Here is a 22,143-nt window from a genome sequence, read left to right as displayed (position 1 = left end):
CCGGGGTCAGGTGGAGGTAATAAAGAAGAGGGATTCTCCCTGAAGGCTCGCACAGAGGGAGCCTGTAAGGGAGTGCGTTGCAGAGCTCGGGGTCAGGTGGAGGTAGTAATGAAGAGGGATTCTCCCTGAAGGCTCGCAGGGAGGGAGCCTGTAAGGGAGCGCGCTGCAGAGTCCGGGGTCAGGTGGAGGTAGTAATGAAGAGGGATTCTCCCTGAAGGCTCGCACAGAGGGAGCCTGTAAGGGAGTGCGTTGCAGAGTCAGGGGTCAGGTGGAGGTAGTAATGAAGAGGGATTCTCCCTGGAGACTCGCACAGAGGGAGCCTGTAAGGGAGTGCGTTGCAGAGTCCAGGGTCAGGTGGAGGTAGTAATGAAGATGGATTCCTCCTGAAGGCTCGCACAGAGGGAGCCTGTAAGGGAGTGCGTTGCAGAGTCCCGGATCAGGTGGTGGTAGTAATGAAGAGGGATTCTCCCTGAAGGCTCGCACAGAGGGAACCTGTAAGGGAGTGCGTTGCAGAGCTCGGGGTCAGGTGGAGGTAGTAATGAAGAGGGATTCTCCCTGAAGGCTCGCACAGAGGGAACCTGAGAACTGTCACTTGCCTGATACTACCACCTCAGAAACCTCCTCTTCCCATCAAAGGAACATTACATGGTAAACCTTGTAGAAATGATGGATTGTAGTCACGAGGTAAGTTAAAGTAGAAGTTTATTGGTAAGTTACAAGATGGTAGTTGCAAGTAAATAAGTTAACCAGGCTAGTTCAAGATCCCACCAGGAGCTGCATCTTTGCTGCTCAGCCTACTCCCTCTAACTGTCATTCCACCAGTCCACCAGGCACACCAACATTCCACAGAGTCATCACGCATTCCAACATTCCATACACACATACTCATGCATACTGGCTGAGCAGCAGGAAATGTAAGTACAACACATCCTCTTCCCTTGAGAAATCAAAGAACCAAAAATAGAACAAGCCTATATGAGAGTAGCACCAATATGCAGAGAGCTTGTTAGAACATTGCATCCAAAAGAATATTTTAGGTGAAGAAAAGATGCAAGATGAGGAAGGACCTTGAAGCTGCAGAAAAATAGGTACATATTGCAGAAGAACAGAGGATGGAAGAATGAGTGAAAGTATACAGCAAGGAAAAGAGTGCAATGCAGAAAAATAGGTACATATTGCAGAAGAACAGAGGATGGAAGAATGAGTGAAAGTATACAGCAAGGAAAAGAGTGCAAATGAGAAAATACGAACATAACATAGCACATCCCCTTCCCTTGGAAACATAAAGAAGAAAATCCAGAAATTGGAATAAACGAGAAACTGCAAATATGAGATAAAGAGGGAAAACATATAAGCAATTCACATGGAAATAAGAATTTCAGATGGAAAATGAGAATAGGAAGAAGGCTATCCTCTAAACAACTATATTAAATTCAATTATAGCATGCAAATACTTGCAAGGTTGGGAGAAAAGTTGATACCAATAAGGTATATGATCCACACTAGTCACCCATTTCAACACACCACGCAATAAAGAGGGCAAGGTGTAGGACTTGGAGAATGGAGGACACCCGCGGAGTGTAAATTCCAAACCATTCACACTGTTCTACACGCCACAACCATATAAGGGACACTAAGGAACCTATAATGCATTTAAATAAATGCATACAAAATAATCAATTATAGGGTACACTGCCCATTGCGCACCAAAATATATATAATGTATAGGGAACACGGCCCATTGCGCACTATAAATTTAAGAAAAGAGTACACTGCCGATTACGCACCGAATATTTTAAGAATTGTGTACACTACCTATTGCGCATGTATGCAGAAAAATAAATAAATAAATAAGTGTAAAGGAAAAGTAACCCACACTGCTAGGTAAAACAAATATACAGGAAATATACAGGTAATGCAAGTGTAAAAGGGTAAAAAACCCACACTGCTAGGTAGAGCAAATATACGAGTTCATACAAGTGTAAAAAGGTAACCAACCCACACTGCTGGGCAAACAATCTATACTAAAGTTAGGCACAAATGCTGTATAAGGTGAAATCAGTGTAAAGGGTGCGCGCACCACCCACGCTGAAAGATAAAAAACAAGAGTATAGAGACCGGTTCTAATACCCAACTACCCTAAAGGAAAAATCTAAGCTTAGTGCCCTGAAGATATCTAGATCGGCCAAATCATTAACAAATAAAGCTCACACTAAATGCATACCACGTAAGCAACAACTCAATTAAAATATGAGTAAAAGATAGAATAAAACACAGTGTATATAACAGATTACTTAGTGTACTAAATAAGATAAGAAGTGTGGTACACCTCCCCTTACACACCACTTGTCAAACACTTTAGAGTCTCATTTAGATTAATACATAAGTCATTACGAGCACATTGAATCGTAGTTCTAAACCAATAGCAGATGACAATATATATGAGAAAAGAAGGACAAACGCCGGTGAGCGAAATCTCTCACCCGAAAAGTGTTGAACATGTCCCACGCCGATTAATAAGTCCTTTAAATGCTAGGAGTTGGAAGAGAAAAACTGCACCCTCTGGCGGTTGACAACGATGTTGATAGTTTTATGTCATGGAAAGGTTGCCGAAAGGATTGTAGTACCAATTCACCTCATCCAAACATTTACGGTGAGTTGCGCAGCTTGACTTCAATACGTCAGTGTTCACTGAAACTGCAAATATGATGGATTGATCGAGGGTAGCACAGCGCAGGAGCACTAACCTCGAATGAGTGCGAAGAGCTATGGAGCATACTTAGGAAGCTGCCAGCAAACACTAAAAATGATTCCTTGGTGTTGAATTAAGTCAACGGTCAATATAACTTTATTGACACGCAAAAAAACAAACGTGGTTGGCAGACATCGTATTGTGCGTGAAATTGCTGGACACGAAGGAGAGCGCCAAACACAAAATGGCGGCACGCACCGGTGACGCCGCGCAGGATGGCTCCCGGCACCACCGTGCTGCAAAGCGTAATGCATTGAAGCTTTGGAACCAGCAAACGTCACAGAGGAAGCACAGCAGCTTCGCTGGACACTGGAAAGCAGTAAGACTGCACGCGCAGTGTCCACACACAAGGTGAGCGCGTGGTGTGGTGATTTGAACTGGGCGATTGAACTGTCACATGTAGAGGGAACGGTTGGGGCCCAAATTAAAATCCAAAAGTTGGGCTTACCTCCATATGTCCGCAACATCACGACTTCGATACCCATGAGAAGTCGAACATTCGGCAAACAAAGATAAAAAACGTACAGTGCAGATCTCGCTTCACCCAAAGCGTCGCATTAAACACTCCTTACACAAAATGCCCTTCGCAAAATTAAACATTGCCATGCGTTCTTCTCTTCACCATTGTCTCCGAATGTCTCTGAATGTCCAATCGTGTAGCCAAACGAGAAAATATGCCAGACCTTGATGTCTGCTGGTTAGCGTCGTATTCGTTTCTTCTGTAATATAAAACCACAAGGAATGTGAAGCGCCCTGGGTAGGCTGTCCAGATGGTGGAGGACACTGGTGGGATTTGCGAGGGCGTTCTTTTCCTTGATCTTTAAGTTGCTTTACTTTGCTTTGAGTAGTGTCTTGTATCAATACAGTTAAAAAAAAAATGTAAGTATCTTCACCTTCAGTAGTCTTGTCACGCAGGGTTTCTTCCAGATCGTCGCCAATGTAGAAATGATGGATTGTAGTCACGAGGTAAGTTAAAGTAGAAGTTTATTGGTAAGCTACAAGATGGTAGTTGCAAGTAAATAAGTTAACCAGGCTAGTTCAAGATCCCACCAGGAGCTGCATCTTTGCTGCTCAGCCTACTCCCTCTAACTGTCATTCCACCAGTCCACCAGGCACACCAACATTCCACACAGTCATCACGCATTCCAACATTCCATACACACATACTCATGCATACTGGCTGAGCAGCAGGAAATGTAAGTACAACAAAACTCTTTTTGAGAGTGATAATATTTAGAAAGAGATTTGGAAAATAGTGCGTTTTACTGGGTCTTGTAAGACTTAAAGAGATAAAGGAGGGCCCTGAAGCAGGCCTGCCCAGACATGTAAGAGACAAATCGAGCCCGCAGTGGCCCACCCGAATGCACCCTTGGCCCACCCAAATAAAAATCCCTGGAGCCGGGCCTGGTGGAACCCACCAGCGATTCACCTATCTATCCATCTGGACACATGTTGTACACACACAGACGTGGAGGCACTCGTGGCGCTTTGTGCGACTTTAAATACATGCACTGTATATGTTCTGATTGCTACGTGGCTTCTTTTTTCGAAACTGTAACTATTGGAACATAACACTTCATGTAACCCCATGGGGCAGTCGATGACTTTTGTGAATTAATGTATAAATGCATATCTCTAGCAGATAAAGATCGCAGGAGTTTAAAACCGTGTGTGTGTGTGTGTGTGTGTGTGTGTGTGCGTGCGTGCGTGCGTGTGTGTGTGTGTGTGTGTGTGTGTGTGTGTGTGTGTGATAATAGCGCACACCAGCGTTTCCTTGAAGAAAAGTAAGTCCATTAGAGTCGCGCTCGTCGCCACAATTGTGAAAAGGTAAAGAGTTTCGGAAAACCATGTCGGCATCTGCCTATTTTGTCATTCGAATACAAATGACAAATTTCATACAATTTTTCTATCTTCCCACTTCAGGGATGTTTAAAAAAAAATAGGTATTTTTGTAATCCGTTCCACAAAAGGCATATCTCCAGCTTGCTTATAAGAATTTCACCGTCAACTTGAGTTTCAAAACACTCAAAATTGCTTCTCGGAACCCTGTTCAAATTTCGAAAATCGAAGAAGACCTGTAACCCCCACACAGACAGTGCAGTGCCACAGTAAGGCACATTTTATCTGCAATGCAACTGTAGCGCTCACCGCAGCCAGTAACACGTGTGTATGTAAGTATATCAAACAGGCATTCATTCACTCCATCCAGACGCCTGTGCTCTGACTGAATATGCACTGATCGCCTGTTGCGCTTTGCACAAAGCAAGACGACGCCGAGCGGAAAGACAGTTTCACCTTGCACCGCGGAGGCCTTACTGATGGGGCACCCCAGCTGACAAACTGCGCAACTTTGGGGGAGAACTTCTAGACGGTTACATAACCTTGACTTTACACCTTTACAAACAGGCGGGAAAAATAAAAAAATGTTTTGAAAGGAAGGAAAATAGTAAAAGGTCCCTGCTCCGTTTGCATTCCTGAATAGTACTTTATCACCCTAGAAAATAGGTGCAGGCGGATTTCATGTACCTGGTGCAAGAGAGGGGGGTTTAGGCGTGGGGCACTCACGACCAATATGTGTAGGCCTGTGTGTGTGACTGTGTGTGCATATGACGCCACTAGACGGTGTATGCACGCAGATTCATGCAGTGAGCATCGCGACGTGCGTGTGCGCCTGAGGCACTGTGGACATGTCTGCACGCACCTTCATGCAGTGAGCATCGCGACCTGCGTGTGTGCCTGTGGCTCTGTGGACATGTCTACACGCACGCACCTTCATGCAGTGAGCTGCGCGGCGTGCGTGTGCGCCTGTGGACATGTCTGCACGCACCTTCATGCAAATTACACAATGAAAACACAGTACTTTGCTTCAGCCAAAAGTTGCGTACACTGCTATTTGCACCATCTCAGTCCCTCAGCCTTCTAAAGTTGATATATTGAAAACACCACGCATTTTACTAAAACATTAAGGTCTTTGTATCGTTTTCATCCACACTTACAAGATCTCCAATCGTTGGGTACATCAAACGCTCTCTTTTCTGCTTCGGCACCGGTTGGGTCACATAGCTTAAAAACAAGTCAATAGCTCTGGCTAAGCACTTGTAAGGTCCCAAAGGCCAGACCTATTGACTATGCCAATGCTTGTTTTTTTTTAGTTACCAATCCGTGTGGGATCGCTAACTAAAAATAAAATAAAATGCGCAAAAGCGTGTGTGTTTTTTATTGTTGTAAAGTTGGCAGGTGGTGGAGTGTAAGCTAGAAGGTGGAGGGGAGGAGAAAGAAACGGGGGGGGGGGCAAACGGCGATGCAACACAGGGCAGTGTGGGGATGGAGGGCCAAAGCAATGTGAGAGGGGGCTCAAAAGCAATGTGGGAGGATGAGGGTTGGAGAAAAGCAACACAGAGGACATGTGTGAGGAAGCGATGGGGAGACGCACGTTAGTGAGAGCAAGAGGGAGGACAGGAGAAGCAGTCACGCAACACAGAGCAACACATTGTGCAGGAAAGCACCACACAAGCGTGACACATCGAACAAACAAGCACTCCAGTGCTTCACACAGAAGAGAAAAGTAGTTCTTGAAAAGCAAGCAGTGATGCCAGTCAACCAAAGAGACGGTAAAGATGACGAAACAGCCCTCAGGGTCATGTATTACTTTACGCGCCACAAATGGAAGAGCGCGGCGTATCAGGCCAGCCACCCCTCGTGATCCTCCGGTAAAGCCAGAGTGCCAGATCCCACGATAACCATAGCGCGCCAGGAAGGGGCAGTGATTGCCTACCAGGTGGGTCTCCTGGAGCATCAGTATGTCCACAGTGTGCCGCTGGGCATATCACAGGACTACAGTGCGCTTGACCTTATCTAAGATGCTGATAACATTCCAGGACATTATGTGGAGCGATGCCATCCCGGTATAGCTGTTAGACATAAGGAGACTGAGTGGAGGGTCGGACACCCGGCTTGGGCAATGGGTGCGGGTGAGGCGGTGTGTTCGTGCAGGGTAGCGGGTGTAAATCCACAGTGTCGGCCTCTATGGGTTCTTTTCGCAGCTGAGAAGAGGTGCTGGTACAATAAACAAAGGAATCATGCAATACAACTCGGGACAACAGCCCCCCCCCCACCCCACCCCACCCCAACCCCCACACCCCTCCCTATACTTCAGGAACGGAAGCATCTGTCGCCCTAACAGTGGAGAACTAAGAGAGAACCAAACTAGAATGCTTGGGACTGGGGAATCGTGAAGGACCCCTCATATGAGGATGTGCATAACCGTGTCCATCAGGAATTGAAGGAGTGATGAGCTGATGCGCGGTCCCCCATCGTGTCCTCTGTTGGCCGTGTCCATGCCTCCTCCGGGGTGTCAAAGAGGGTTCTATTGGAAAACACAACTCGCAGGCGAGCCGGGAAGAGGAGCCTGGATTGTATGTTGAGAGCGCGCAGCTTCTGCTTGACTTCCCCAAACGAGCGGAGCTGACCCTGAACCTCACGAGTGTAGTCAGGGAAGATCATGATCGTTTGACTTTCATATTTAAGGTGTTGCTGCTTATGGGCTTCGGCCAGAACAGAGTCGCGGTCTTTAAAATTGAGGATCTGTATTATGATCGGTCTGTGAGGTACCCCTGGCGGCGGCTTAGGAGCAAGTGAGCGGTGTGCCCGTTCGATCGCGAACCATGGGGAGAGGGAGCCCTCGGGCATCCATGAGCGCAACCACCGCTCCACGAAGCCTGCCGCCCGGCCCTGCTCGGCACCCTCCGGAAATCCCACCAAGCGAAGGTTGTTGCGACGGGACCTGTTTTCAGCATCCTTCGGCAATCTTGCACTCCACCGAACATTGCGAGGCATGGATAGCCTAAAGGATGGTGGACAGGTCCACAGCGGGTGGGGCATCTTTGTCCATGGTTCCCCCAGTCGCCCCAGAGTCCGTGGTAGTGAACCGGTCTATTGTAGTCTGAGTGACAGGGGTTTTGGTTGGCTTGTCTCTACCCATGGCCGTCACCCAGCATTGTTGTAGGCCCAAATGTCTCCCTGGCAGTCAATGGGGCGGAAGGAAAAACGGGGATGAGAAGGGAGGGGGAGAAAGGCTGGACCGCTTCCCGTCTCTCCACTGGCCGGTCAACGGATACTTCTCCCTCCCCCCCTCCATCCCCCCGGCAGGGTCATCCGCACCCCCACTCAAAAATTCAGACATGTGGAGTCCCAAAGGTGGTGCGGGATCCACATCAGGACCAAGTCTCAAGGGATGGCTCAGGTGAGGGAATGGAGCACAACACCTGGACGTGTGTGGAGAGGGCCAGCCGGAAAGCGGGGGGCAGAAAGACCAACCAGGCTGCTCACTGGCGCCACCCAATGCGGTGGCCGAAATGTCCCCCAAAGCGGCTCTGGCTACCCCCGCTCACCGGATCTGCAGCGGCCAACAAGATGGGAGGCATCCACGTAGTATGGCACTAGTGTTCAAATTAGCCGCAGAGGTGCCCCCGCACGTCACCAGCACGCCAGGTAGGGGGAGCATGTGGAATAAAGTTATCTAGCGGGCCCGGTCCACTGTACCCATCCGGCGGGCACAAGAAACCCAGCACTTCCAGAGCCTTAGGTCGGGATGAGGGTGGGAGAGGCCTCCCCCTGGAAGGAGATGGACCCCCGCCACCCGGATTGACGGACGAATCTCCACAACCCAGGGCCGGTCAACCATGGCAGCAGATCAAAGTTAATGGACGACCCCGCTCCTCACCTCCACAATCCGCTGTGTGCTGCAGTACAGTAGTCTTCCGGAGGGCCTCGTTGCCGGGAGAGGGGCCTACGTCTAGTCCGGTCCTCAGAGGATGCCGCAGGGGGGGAAGGGCCTCACATCCTCCTCGCCGCTGTCCGACCAACAGCTGAGGGCACCGTGAGCTCAGGAGCACCCAGCTGGCTCACGGCACAGCCCCGGGGCTGGGAGTCCAGACCCAGGGCCTGGATCTGACACCCAGCCAGGAGCCAAAGCGAGCTCCGCAAGACCAAGACACCAGATGGCGCCGGGGCAGAAGCACCTCTCCGCGCTGCCGCCCGATCGATGGCCAATCACACGCCTGAAGACAGCAGCGCCACAGGGACCTTCTCCGATGCGCAGCGAGATGTCCCGGGGGGGAAGGGCTTCACCCCCCTGTCGCTGTCCAACCGACATCTGTGGAGACCAGAGGCTCCACTGCACTCAGCCGGTGCACGAGCCCAGCCCCCAGAACCACCACCTCCAGATCCAGGGCTTAAGACCGGCACCTAGGCAGGGGCCAAGGCAAGTACTGCTCAGGCAGAGCACCAGCGGAGGGGCTGGGGCCGAAGCACCACACCGTGCTGTCATCTGACCGACGGCCGATCGTGCGTCCCAGGTCAGCAGCACAACTGAAGCTGCCATCGATTCACGGCTTGCAGGGCCTCCCTAGGCCGCCCCCAGAGTCCCAAGTCTGTCGGGCATAGACTGGTGCTAAAGGGGGGAGCGGCACCACAGGTCCAATGAGGATGGTGCCAGCAGCCCTTCAGGGACCCACCTTTCGCACGACACTGCACTCCGCTCCAGAGCCCAGGCCTCAGACAGATCAGGAGCTCACCGCCGCAGGGCCGCCATCTTAGGTTCGCCGCGAGGCAGGGTTCCAGCAGCAAGGACAGTCTGTGGCGCCTAAATGGTTCCAATACCACTGCCGAAAGGGGCTCCGCAGCCCAGGGCAGTCAGGCAGTCAGATCTCGGGTTAAAGGATTCCCGGATGATAGCAGATTAGGAGTGGATGACGGAGGGGTCCAGAGCACTCCTAAGGTGCTACTGCCATCTTGACGCTCCTGGCCACGCCACCATTACAATCACATTTATTAAGCAAATCATTTAAATAGGTGGGTGGAAACACAAATGAGACCCAATTAAATAAGCAAAGGAACTCGGGCACTAATATGTGAAACAAACTAAAGAGTTTGTTAGTCACAATTAAATCCAAAGCAGCACTTCTGCCCCTTACTATGTACATTACAATAGGGTGAGTGTGCAAGAGTCGACAACGTTTCGATCCTTACAAAATAACAGGATCATCATCAGGACATTTACCAATGATGCCTGAGATTTTCTACACAGTGGTAAAAGATAATAACTGTAAGAGAAGAAGGGGAGAAGAAAGGAATGAACGAGTTAATTGCCAGTGGGACAAAGTCGATATGGATACCACATACATCCACACTTGAGGGAGTGGGATCCCTTCGGTGCCTAGGGCCAACCATGCATGGGTTCCATTTAAGGGAAAGTACATTATGCAAGTGGCCCAGAGGGGAAACCATACTGCAATGCCACTAGCAAGTGGGAGGTAACGAGCTGAGTATACCTGGTTGTGAACTCAATTCACCAAGGATCAAGCAAGGATCACATGGAAACAAAAGAATTCTGAACCACTCATATATTCGAGACCCGGTGTGCCAGTAAGTCCATCTCATAGGCTGTATAGACAAAATTAAAGCAAATTACCAAGGGAAGGAAATGCTATCCACAAGAAGTAATGCAAGAAATTGGGAAAAAATTACCAAATATATGGGACCAGGCCGTCCGCTGAACAAACAGATCGTGCATGTCAACCAGAGGCAATCTTTAGGGAGCGCTTGGCTGGTACGCTAAGACTGCGGAATCTGCATGATTTAAATCATGAAGGGAGATACCAGTAAATACATGAGTGTTATTCATAATATGTAACATACCCATAGCGTAACACATAACACCCAGACCCACCGCTTCAAGCCACAATAATGTGGGAAGCACTGTTTACAGCAGAGTACCAGCATCCTGTTGCACTCGGCAGAGGGGCCAGAAAACATAAATAGCGCAGTAATTAAATGTATTGTATACCGTAATATTGAGTTGGATTTATGATAGGAAGTTTCACCTTACCTCCTCACAAGTGCCCAAAGGGTCTACAATGATACCTCAAACAATGATGATGCCCGAAGCAACAATTGAAGGTAAAGAGCCGGTGTAGATTAGCGCTCCAATATGGGGTTATTGCTTCCTGGTGACAGGCTGGAGTGGTGTGTGTGGGAAGGTGGAATCTGACTACATGGTTACCCCCAATGTTTGCCTGGTGTTTTGCTGGTTTTCGACTTAGTTTGACTGGGATCCTGCTAATCAGGACCCCAGTCTATCTGCTTTCTCCCTAAAATGCATTGCATGTACTTTAGGTACACCACAGATTGGATTCTGGGGTACCCTTATAAGTCCCTAGTATATGGAATCCTATATACCCAGGGCATAGGTACCCCAGAGGCCTCTCAGGGGCTGCAGCATGTATCATGCCACCCCTGGGAGACCATTCAAAATGACACAACAGGTCTGGTACAGCAGCCTGTGTAAGGTGGTGTATGCACCCCTTACTTAGATATAAGTTCACTATATCTATCCATATCACTGCACATATAAACCTATCAGTTTATATGCCATCAAGCCACTCCTGGACGTACCAACGGACCTTTCAGCTGCCACGCCTGCAAGTTCTCATGCATCCGATCCTGCCCCGCACCCACCAAGCCGAACACCAGCAGTACCCACCTCAAGTGCATCCTGCTCAACACCCGCTCCGTCCACAGACACGCCATCGAACTCTGGAACCTCCTCGACGCCACAGCCCCTGACGTTGCCTTCCTCACGGAGACCTGGATGAACGCCTCTTCAGCTCCCGACATCGCCATCGCCATCCCAGAGGGCTACAAGATCGTCCGGAGGGACCGAAACGCCAACCAGATGGGAGGAGGCATCGCCATCATCCACAAGAACACCATCCGTCTCACGACCAGCACCGACAACACCCTGACCAGCGCCGAACACCTGCACTTCCAGATCCACACCAACCCGACCACCACCCTCAGAGGCACCCTGATCTACCGACCCCCTGGACCACGCACCCAATTCAGCGAGGACATCGCCGACTTCGTCAGCCCGCTTGCCCTCCCCTCCGCTGACTACATCCTCCTGGGAGACCTCAACTTCCACCTGGAGAACAACAACGACCGCAACACCAGCACCCTGCTCGACAACCTCGCCAACCTGGGACTCAAGCAACTGGTGTCCACCCCCACCCACCTTGCCGGACACACTCTCGACGCCGTCTTCTCATCCAGCACAGACATCGACTTCAGCCACGCCACAGAGCTTCACTGGACGGACCACAGCTGCGTCCACTTCACCTTCAAGAGAACGCCGACCCACCATCACCAACAACAGGCCGCCCGCAGAAGCTGGAACAAGATCACAGCAGACCAGCTCGCCACCTCCCTGAGCCAGCACCCTCCTGCCAGCTCAGCGAACCCCAGCCAGGCCGCCGACAACCTCACGAAGTGGATCAGCAACTGCGCGGACGAACTCGCCCCACTGAGGACCGCGCCCAGCAGACCCGGCAGCAAGAAGGCCCCATGGTTCACCGACGAACTCAAGAGCTCCAAGAAGAACTGCCGAGCCCTCGAGAAAGTCTGGAAAAGGGAACCGACACCGGACAACAGGACCTCCTTCAAGCTTGCTACCCGGAAGCACCACCAGCTGATCCGCGCCGCCAAGAAAACAGCATTCAAGGACCGGTTGGACAACAACGCACACAACTGCAAGGAACTCTTCAACATCGTGAAAGAGCTTTCCAACCCCAGCGCAGGAAACAACGACATCACCCCATCGCAAGACCTCTGCAACTCCCTCGCCTCATACTTCCACAACAAGATCACAGACATACACAGCAGCTTCGACAACCAACCAACGCACAGCATGACCGAACAACCACCCCCCACCACCACCCTCCACGCCTGGACCCCGATCAGTACCGAAGACACCATCCGCACGATGAACTCCATCCACTCCGGATCACCGACTGACCCCTGCCCTCACCACGTCTTCAACAAGGCCGACGCTGTCATCGCACCCCACCTGCGAGACATCATCAACACATCCTTCAACACCGCCACCTTCCCGGAGAGCTGGAAGCACGCCGAACTCAGCGCCCTACTCAAGAAACCAACAGCGGACCCCACCGACCTCAAGAATTACCGCCCCATCTCGCTTCTCCCGTTTCCAGCCAAAGTCATCGAGAAGACCGTCAACAAGCAGATGGCCGCCTTCCTCGAGACAAACGGATCCCTCGACCCCTCTCAGTCCGGCTTCCGAGCCAATCACAGCACCGAGACCGCCCTCATCGCCGCCACCGATGACATCCGAGCCCTGATGGACAATGGAGAAACAGCGGCCCTCATCCTCCTAGACCTCTCCGCGGCTTTCGACACGGTCTGCCACCGCACCCTAGTACGGCGCCTCAGCAACGTCGGAATCCAGGACAAGGCGCTAGAATGGATCATCTCCTTCCTCGGCGGTAGAACACAGAGAGTCCGCCTACCACCATACAAGTCAGAGGCCTCCGAAGTCATCTGCGGCGTCCCCCAAGGATCTTCTCTGAGCCCCACCCTCTTCAACGTCTACATGAGCCCCCTCGCGGCCATCGTACGCAAACACAACCTCAGCATAATCTCCTACGCCGACGACACCCAGCTGATCCTCTCCCTGACCAACGACCCCGCCGCCGCCAAAGCCAACCTACAAGAAGGGATGAAAGAGGTAGCCGAGTGGATGACGACCAGCCGCCTGAAGCTGAACTCAGACAAGACGGAGGTCCTCATCCTGGGCTCCTCACCCTCCGCCTGGGACGACTCCTGGTGGCCTCCCGCCCTGGGCACCGCACCCAAACCGACAGACCATGCACGCAACCTGGGCTTCATCCTGGACTCCTCCCTCTCCATGACCAGGCAAGTCAACGCCGTCTCCTCGTCATGCTTCAACATCCTACGCATGCTACGGAAGATCTTCTGGTGGATCCCCACAGAGACCAGGAAGACCGTCACCCAGGCCCTCGTCACCAGCCGACTGGACTACGGCAACGCCCTCTACGCCGGCACCACCGCCAAGCTCCAGAAGAGACTCCAGCGGATCCAAAACGCCTCAGCCAGACTCATCCTCGACATCCCACGAACCAGCCACATCTCCGGACATCTGAGAGACCTCCACTGGCTCCCCGTCAGCAAGAGAGTCACCTTCCGCCTCCTCACCCACGCACACAAAGCCCTACACGACCAAGGCCCGAGCTACCTCAACAGCCGAGTCAACTTCTACGCTCCCAAACGCCACCTCCGATCTGCCAGCCACGCCCTCGCCGCCGTCCCCCGCATCCGAAGAGCGACTACAGGAGGAAGGTCCTTCTCCTACCTGGCCGCCAAGACCTGGAACTCCCTCCCGACCGACCTGCGCCTGACCCAAGACCACCTCTCCTTCAGGAAGAAGCTGAAGACCTGGCTGTTCGAGCAGTAGCGGCACCCCCCCCCCCAGCGCCTTGAGACCCTACGGGTATGTAGCGCGCTCTAGAAATGTCTTTGATTGATTGATTGATCAGTCACCCCTATGGCAGGCCTTATCAATCCTGAAGGCAGGGTGCTGGGCTTTATGTGAGAGGGTGCCCATGCATGAGCAGAGCCCCTCTGCAGCCTTCGGAACCTTTATTCCGGGGTTGTTTGTGATGCAGCCAAACCATATACTCTTAAGTGCATTATAACCTCGCGGTAAATGCTAACTTTGGAATGGCTGCATGGAAACATGTTTTGTTTGGTGTCAAACACCTTGGAATCATACCTCCCCACCAGTAACTGGCAGGGGAGGTATGATTCCACCCTACTAGAGGGAGAAATATGATTTAACCGGTACACCCGGTACCAGCTTCACAGAACCCTGGCATCACAAAATGGATGCTGCCAGCCAGAGACACGAGTCTGCCCTCCGGCTGCTAGATGAAACTCTATCAGGGGAGGCTGGACAATAGGTTTCCTGTCACAGGGAGGTGTGACCACCTCCCAGACAGCCTTTAGTGTATTGGGGCTGGGTGGGTGAACTCCAAGAGTGCTTTGACGTCTGCACTGGGGGCACATTTGGTGTCCCTGTGCATAGTCCAGCTCAAACCGGTTGCAGGGGCTGCCAGCCCCTGCTCTGGCATGAAACTGGACAAAGGACATGGGTGTAGCCACCCCTCTGTCATGACCCTCCCATAGGTGGGTCCCCAGAGTTTGTCCCACCCCTTCCTTGGGTATAAAGTAGGAAGCCCTGGCTATAGGACTTTAGATTTACCTGGACAAAACTCTGCTACAGAATCCCAGAACTTCAACTATCTACACGACGTTGGATGACCGAAGAATCTCCCTTGGAGTAAAGGAGTTACTCCCCTGCAAGGCAGGCACCAAAGACTCATCTGTCCAGTTTGCAACTACACAGCTCCTGAAGGACTCCGAAGATTTTGCAACACAGGAGGTGGGTTTCTAAGCTTCCCCGAGGCCAATCTGTGCTCTCAGCAAACCTGAGATCCAAAGCCCTCGTGGGGACAGTGCAACCTGAACCCCTGGACACCGTGCACATTTGCAGCAGCATATGCTTTTTGGTGATCCCTGGGGCTGTGCTTTGGGCTACTTGTAGTCCAGAGCCCGAGCAGTGATTCCACTGAAGATTACTGGCCTACACTCCTCGAGTGTCCCGTGGGCTGGTATTTAGTGATTCCTCTCGAGGTACCTTCGCGATCCTTTGTCCGTTGACTTGTGGGTCCCTGAGAAGGGTACTTTAACTTTCAACGGGCTTACCTGGTTGCTCCAGACTTGCCCTAATGCTCCATCAGTTGGGGAGTCCACAGGATCTTGCTGGTCCACACCGAAGCCGTTTTACTCTCACCGCGTGGGTTGCCGTTGCCCAGGCTTGTTGGTTTCCAGTCTGGACACTGACCCCCTACGACATCCTTCGTGGGACAGCTCGCCTGCGGACTGTGGTCTTCATCAACATCTCCTGGTCCCCGTGGCAGTGGAGTCGAGCTTCAACTCTTCACACCTGAACCACCCGACATTAGTAGGCATTGGTCTACCGTGCCCCTGGTCACCCTGAAGTGACCCAGACTCTGTCCCCTCTGTTTTCACATTCTTCACATCTCCGATCCAGGCTTGGATAATACCGGACACTTTTCCTCTTCACGGCAGCAGCACTTTGCAGCAACTCTCCATTGAAAACCACAGATTCCCGACACCATTTGACACCCATGCACCTGGCTTCCCTGGGTTAGGTAACATGAGTACTCCGGTGCTCACATGGGTGCTGGCCTTAGGACCTTCTTAGTCTCCAAGGGTTTGCTCCAACTCCTCTCCTAAGTGTCCTTAATCTTTAAAATTCCAACCACGACTTTTCCACAGGATTGTACGCAGCTCGCGGCTGTGTTCTCACACTGCACGCATTCCCTGTGGATCCCCTGTGTCACTACCTTGGGTGCTGCCTGGGGTCCCAGAGATTCTACGTGCTCTAGGCACTGTGTCTAGTCAAGTCGTGGTTCTTATAACACTTTCCTAATATATGGTTTGGTCTCCCCTGGGGCCAATTGTATATTATGCTACTTACTGTCATTTTAGTGCTTTAATATTGTGTATCTTGTTCTCTAATCTCATAAAGAGGTTAGTTGAGAGTGTTTAGAAATAAATACATATATTTTATATATACCTTGTGTGGTTCTCCTTTCATTTGGTCATTCAGGAGGTTATAATCTGGTAAACCAAGCTGTTTTACATTCCTTCGAGACTTAGCCTGAAGGCTGTTCTCCATAGCTACCACTAGGATAGCTTTCAATAAAGGTTGTCTTTAACCTAATCATCAATAAGGGTTGTTTGGACTGGTGCAAGGTGCCCACTTTAATTAGTGGACAGCATATACCAGGTCAACTTCTCACAGTGTTTGTGGTGGCAAATAGCACAGGGCTTAGACACTTACAGAGGACGTGGCCCTGTATTGGAGCTGTCTGCTGATGTAGCTGGCATTTGTGACAGACAAGGGTATAGAGTCCCTTTGCCATTTGTTGCGCTGCAATGTGGGTGAGTACTCTAGGGTTGCAGAAGAACAAAACCCGCAATGTTGGGATTGTTCAGTTTTATTTGTGACCGGTATGGTATGGAGGTAGGTATGGACTTTTTTTGCTAGTGATATCTTGCAAGGTAGAAGGGCCTTAGCGGGTTGCAGGCACAGGAATCCTACAAATGCATATTTCTGGTGTGTTAGTACAGCATGGGTACTGGTTTGTGATGTTATTGTGCATCAGGATGTACATAGGTGTTGCATGTTGGGCTGTAGTGTGCGCAGAGGTGTTTTCTGAATGTGAGAGTTGAAGTATTGAAGTCGTAGTAGAGCATTATCAGCTGCCAATGTGGCATACCTGTCTTTCAAAAGGGTGGTGTGTGGGATTTTACTTTGTGAGTACTTCTTGGCGTAGTGAGGTATGTGTCATCTGTGCAGTTTATACCATGAATGTAAGAGCTTTTCTGCTGAGGGTAGAATTTATAAAAATTGAGTGATTGATCTTTGAGTTAGAGAGCTGCTCCAGGAGACAGATTAAGAGTTCAAAAGAAGATAGAATGAACTTGGAGAAACAGTAGTACCTGATGGGGTATGTAAAGTTCAACTAAATAAGATATTTATGTTTCTAATTATGTATCTGTAATGATTATTATGGAATTATCAAATGTACCTGACCATGTGCGTTCTCCATTATCTGACCCATGCTCTATTTGTGAATCTCCATATTATTATTTGCCTTTCCACAGGAGTGCCACCAAATAACTCCAGTTTTTTCATCAATGCCCTCCTAATCCATCACTACAAGCGTGGAGCCTGGTTCCCACGAGGTGGTTCCAGTGAGATTGCGTTTCACATCATCCCAGTCATAGAGAGGGCAGGCGGTGCCGTGTTGGTTAGAGCTCCTGTTGCACGGATCCTCCTGAATAAAGAAGGGGCAGCTGAAGGTGAGTGCTGGGAGATGGGCTTCTGGGCAAGTGGAATCACAGAGATTCTTGTAAATTATCTGCCTTATGACTCCAGTTTGTGTGTGTAGGTCAGATATTTTTAAGGGGCTCTGGAACTAACAACACGCTGATCCTTTTGATCTTTGCTGTTACCTGAGCAGAGGAGAGAGCACTTCGCCCTGAACTTTGAGGGCGGAACCTATGTCCCCTCAAGATACTACCAAGATGTGCTTTAGAAATGCTGTGTGTCAGGCTGGGTAGCCCATAGTGGGTAATTCTATGGACCAGTGTGCTGTCTACATGAGTGCAAGATCAAGGTCTCTAGCAATCCGTATACTAGGTACTCAGTTTGCAACAGAAAGTAGGAGGTCACTCAAGTGTCAAGCAAGGAACACTGGATTGATGAAGATAAGCTGCTCCAGCCAGGTGGGAGCACACTTAACTGTGGCCTGCTCCCGCTGGCATCGAGGAGAAGTGGTTCTTGTGCCTACCTCTGCAGGATTCAGCGGGTGAGTGAGATATGGGTGGTCCAGGTCGGAACAGGGCACCCACAACATTTATTTAGAACCCTGTGCCAGGATGAGCGCTCTCTGGGCAGCCTGTGGGACTGCAGGGGTCTTACGGCTCCCCCGGCAGATCTCCAACAATATGGAATCTGGGGGTTTCCCGGGGGAACCCACAAAATATAAATGCTAAAACTGGTCATCAATTATTTACTGCTCCGACACGGAGCACCTGATTTTTATTTTTTTATTTTTTTAAACACACTTTATTTAGATACCATCATATCAAAATCCAATGCAGTGAAAAATTACATGGGGCGGTCATTTTCTTCTTATCATAAATACAGTTTAAATACTTCACAGGGTTACCATCTTTTCCCCCTCCCTCCGTAAGGCTGAAAAAGGGGTATCAATAAGGTCTGATGACCTCACGTATAGCTGCCCACTGCAGGAATGGCAAATAAATGCATAGCATAGTGTTATTACTTTATCCAGTTAACATAGATAACAAATGCAACTTTGTCCCTTCCCACCCTAGCCCTCCCATCCCTCCCACTCCTGGTCGTACAGTATCTTCTATGTCCAGTAGGACCTCAGAGGGGAGTACTAACAGGGTAGCACAGACTGATACTCAGTAATCATGCGATGTATGGGTCACAAACTTGAGGCCTACTGTGGTATAGTCACCTATTCCCTCTAAGTGCCTACGAAACTTGAGTACCCGGAGGGGGCAATAAGTCAAGTGATTCAAACTCGTGTAGCATTGCCTCCCAGACCATGGAAATGGGCTGCTTCCGAAGCCCCTTCTCCTCCTCCCTCCTAAGTGCCGCCCCTTCGGCCTTTCCCCAGTGTATCATATCAGCTTGCCAACTGGATAATGCTGGACACCTGGGGGACTTCCACCTCATAGTAAGAGTTCTTACCGCTGAAATGAGGGCTAGGTCTATGAATCTCAGTCATACTTTCTGGACTCTCAAGCGTTTGCGGTGGCCCATTAGGCAGTTCAGGGCGTCATCTGATATAGGGGTTTGTGTGGTTTCGCCTAGAGCTTGACGGATTCCCTCCCAGTAGTTCCGGAGATGTGGACAAGACCACAGCATATGGAGAAAGTCCGCCTCATCCCCTTTACAGTGGGGGCAATTGTGTGAGGCATCAGGAAACATACGATGGATCCGCTTGGGGGTGAGATAAGCCCGATGTAAGATCATGGTCTGGATGAATTTTAGTTTGGCATTGCGGGAAATTCTTTTGGGGTGTTCTAGCATGCACTGCCAAGCCTTATCAGTAATCTCCGAGTTAAAGTCCCCAGACCATTGCTCTCTTAGTGAAGTTAGCGGGATCGCAGCGTGCGTCCGTATTCCTGTGTATAACCAATGCACCAAATGTCCCCCCTTACCCATATGATATAACAGATGTACTAGGTTGTGCTGTTGGGGTTCGCTGCGTTGCTGTGCCCATGTGTTCTTTATGTAGTGGGATATAGTGGCGTGCAATAAATCTAAACGGGGCGAGGCGCCTGTGGTCAGTAAGACGGTGTCGTGGTCCATCAAGTGTCCGTCAGTAAAGAACGCTCCAATGTCCTCTACTCCAACATCCATCCAATCCTGTATACTGGTCTTCGCTAGCCTGCCCTGTGGTGTAGGGATACCTAAAAGAGGGATGTTCGGTGAGTAAGGAGTCGTCATAGAGGCGTATGTCAATGCCTTCTTCCAGCATTGTAAAGCGGTATACATAAGGGGGGCTGTCCGAGGGGATCTTAACCTTGGGCAACAGCAGAGAGTGTAGCATCCCCCGGTCCAACTCCCCCGGTGAGTACCCAATTTCTTGTAAATGTCTCCCCGCAGTCCAATAGGATAGCCACTGGAGCTGACTAGCATAGTAATAGGCACGGAAGTTGGGAACTCCTAGACCCCCACCTCCGCTCTCGAGTTGTAGTTTCCGTAGGCTGACACGCCTGCGGCCCTTGCCCCAGATAAGGTCCAACAACAAGGTGTTTAATGTGTTAAAGGTAAACTGTGGGATTATGACCGGTAGGTTCACAAAGTAGTATAATAGGCGAGGGAGCATCACCATCTTAGAGATGGCAACCCGCCCCATTACTGAGAGCGGTAGGGAGGCCCAGAAGGCCACACTGGCCCGGAGTCTCGTTATGGCTCGTGTGATATTACCTACTATCTGATCTGCCTGTGTTCTATATATTTGAATACCTAAGTATTTAAAGGTGGTGGGTGCCACTGGCAAGGTATAATCACCAAAGCGCAGGGTATCTGGACCTGGTCTATCCCTGAAAAAGAAGACCACAGATTTCTCCGGGTTTATAGCCAGTCCCGAGAGGCGCTCAAAGGTGTCAAGGATATCCGGCAAGGGAGCGTTGTCGGCCGACAAGTCCCGTAAATAAAACAGGATATCGTCTGCGTAGATGAAGGTCAGGTGGGTCACTCCATCGATTGGTATACCAAGCCGGTCTACCGACCTTCTGAGTGCTATCACTAAAGGTTCTAGTGCGAGTACGAATACACGGAGCACCTGATAATCACCTATGTGGAATAATTTGTATATGTTTTATAGCTTTGTGGTGCCTTGTTTTATTTATTTATTTATTTTTATTTATTTGAGTTTTATATAGTGCTGGCTAGACCCGGAGGTATTAGAGCGCTTTACATAAGGTTCCACAAAATTAAAAAGTTACATCAGTTACAAGTTACATCAGTTACTAGGAAAACGTTTCAAGAGAGTAGAAAACGAAATAAATGGAGTTTAGAAGGGTAAAGGGGTAGGAGGCAGATAGGATGGAGAGACAAAGGATAGTCTGCCCAAAGTCCGGCTGGGTAGGTGACGGCCGAGGGGGGGGGGGGGAGTCCACAGCCCATCTGCTCTATAGCTATCAGGTAGCTCCACCGGGCATCAGCCAAACAGCTAGGTCTCAACGGGAAAACAATTAAAGAGTAAAGAGGAGGGATAAATGGAGCATAAAGGGGGTGGAGTAAAGGGGTAGGAGGAAGAATACAATGGACGCAGTAAGGTCTGCCCAAAGTCAGGCTGGGTAGTTGATGTCCGAGGGGGTAGTCCACCGCCCATCTCCTCTTTAGCTATCAAGTAGCTCCACCGGGCATCGGCCAAAAAGCTAGGTCTTCACGGTCAGAGGTAGGTTCACAGATTCAGTATCCTTATGGGTAGGCCGGAAGGGGGATGTGTTCGAGGTCTGGTTGATGTCACCGTCACTGTCGTGGTCGAGGTAGGGACCACTGTGGCAGCCATCTTGAGGTCAGGCAAGGGATTCTGACCTTGGAGTTAAAATCAGCCGGTGCCCATTTTAGTCTTTCGCTTGGGGGGGGGGGGGGGTGTTTGTTGTGCAATGTAGATGCGAGGAGCTCTCTGGCCCCACTGCTTGCTGGGGCATCCAGGCCAGGTATCGATGACTAATGGTGTTTCCTCATCGGGTTATTTGCTGTGCACAATCGGGCTTCACTTCATCTTGCACTCCTGTCCTCGAGGCATGTATTGTGACTCTTTGGAGGCCGCTTCTGCTCCCCAGTATTAATGTGTGCCAGTCACCAGGAGGAGCCTTTCCATGACCGTTTAGGGCAGGTAACAAACCACAGTGTCTCAAACAAGGGTATTATTTGAAGGTCAAGTATATGTGGCACAATTAGTAGCGACGTATTAAATCCAAAGGGGGAGAAAACCAGGGAGACATTTTCTTGTAAATGATAAATGTATTTCAATCGACAAGCATGTTGGACATATTAAACTTCATATGTACAAGCACATGGGGCAGTAGCACTGCGTTACATTGAATGACATGTAACCTACAAAATACTGTGCATAAGTGCTCGTGAAGAATAGTGACGGCGCAAGTGGCACGTGACGTGGTATATACAGCGATAGTGATGGGTGCAACAAGAGATAAGTGGGATTTCAAGAAATTCTTTACATATTTAGGATACCCAGGCAATTAATGGTATATGGATATAAATGAGTGGAGTATCCGTAAAGGGGGCACCAGGAGTTCCCCTGTGGAAGGCGACGTTGTTTCGGCCTGCAGAGGTGTTAGGC

General features: G+C 50.2%; 1 protein-coding gene across 2 annotated transcripts in view; it reads left to right on the top strand.

Moving 5' to 3' along the window:
- The window catches only part of LOC146863446 (all-trans-retinol 13,14-reductase-like), a 121,524-nt gene that overhangs the window by 33,363 nt on the left and 66,018 nt on the right, over positions 1–22,143 (top strand). For both annotated transcript variants that reach the window (XM_085642880.1, XM_085642881.1), the window contains one exon: positions 17,387–17,584. In XM_085642880.1, coding sequence (XP_085499006.1) covers positions 17,387–17,584 — 198 coding nt within the window. The remainder of the gene's footprint in view (positions 1–17,386; positions 17,585–22,143) is intronic.

The sequence above is a fragment of the Triturus cristatus genome, chromosome 2_2 (assembly GCF_964204655.1).
Source record: "Triturus cristatus chromosome 2_2, aTriCri1.1, whole genome shotgun sequence".
NCBI lineage: Eukaryota > Metazoa > Chordata > Amphibia > Caudata > Salamandridae > Triturus > Triturus cristatus.
This window is presented reverse-complemented; position numbering and strand designations above follow the sequence as displayed.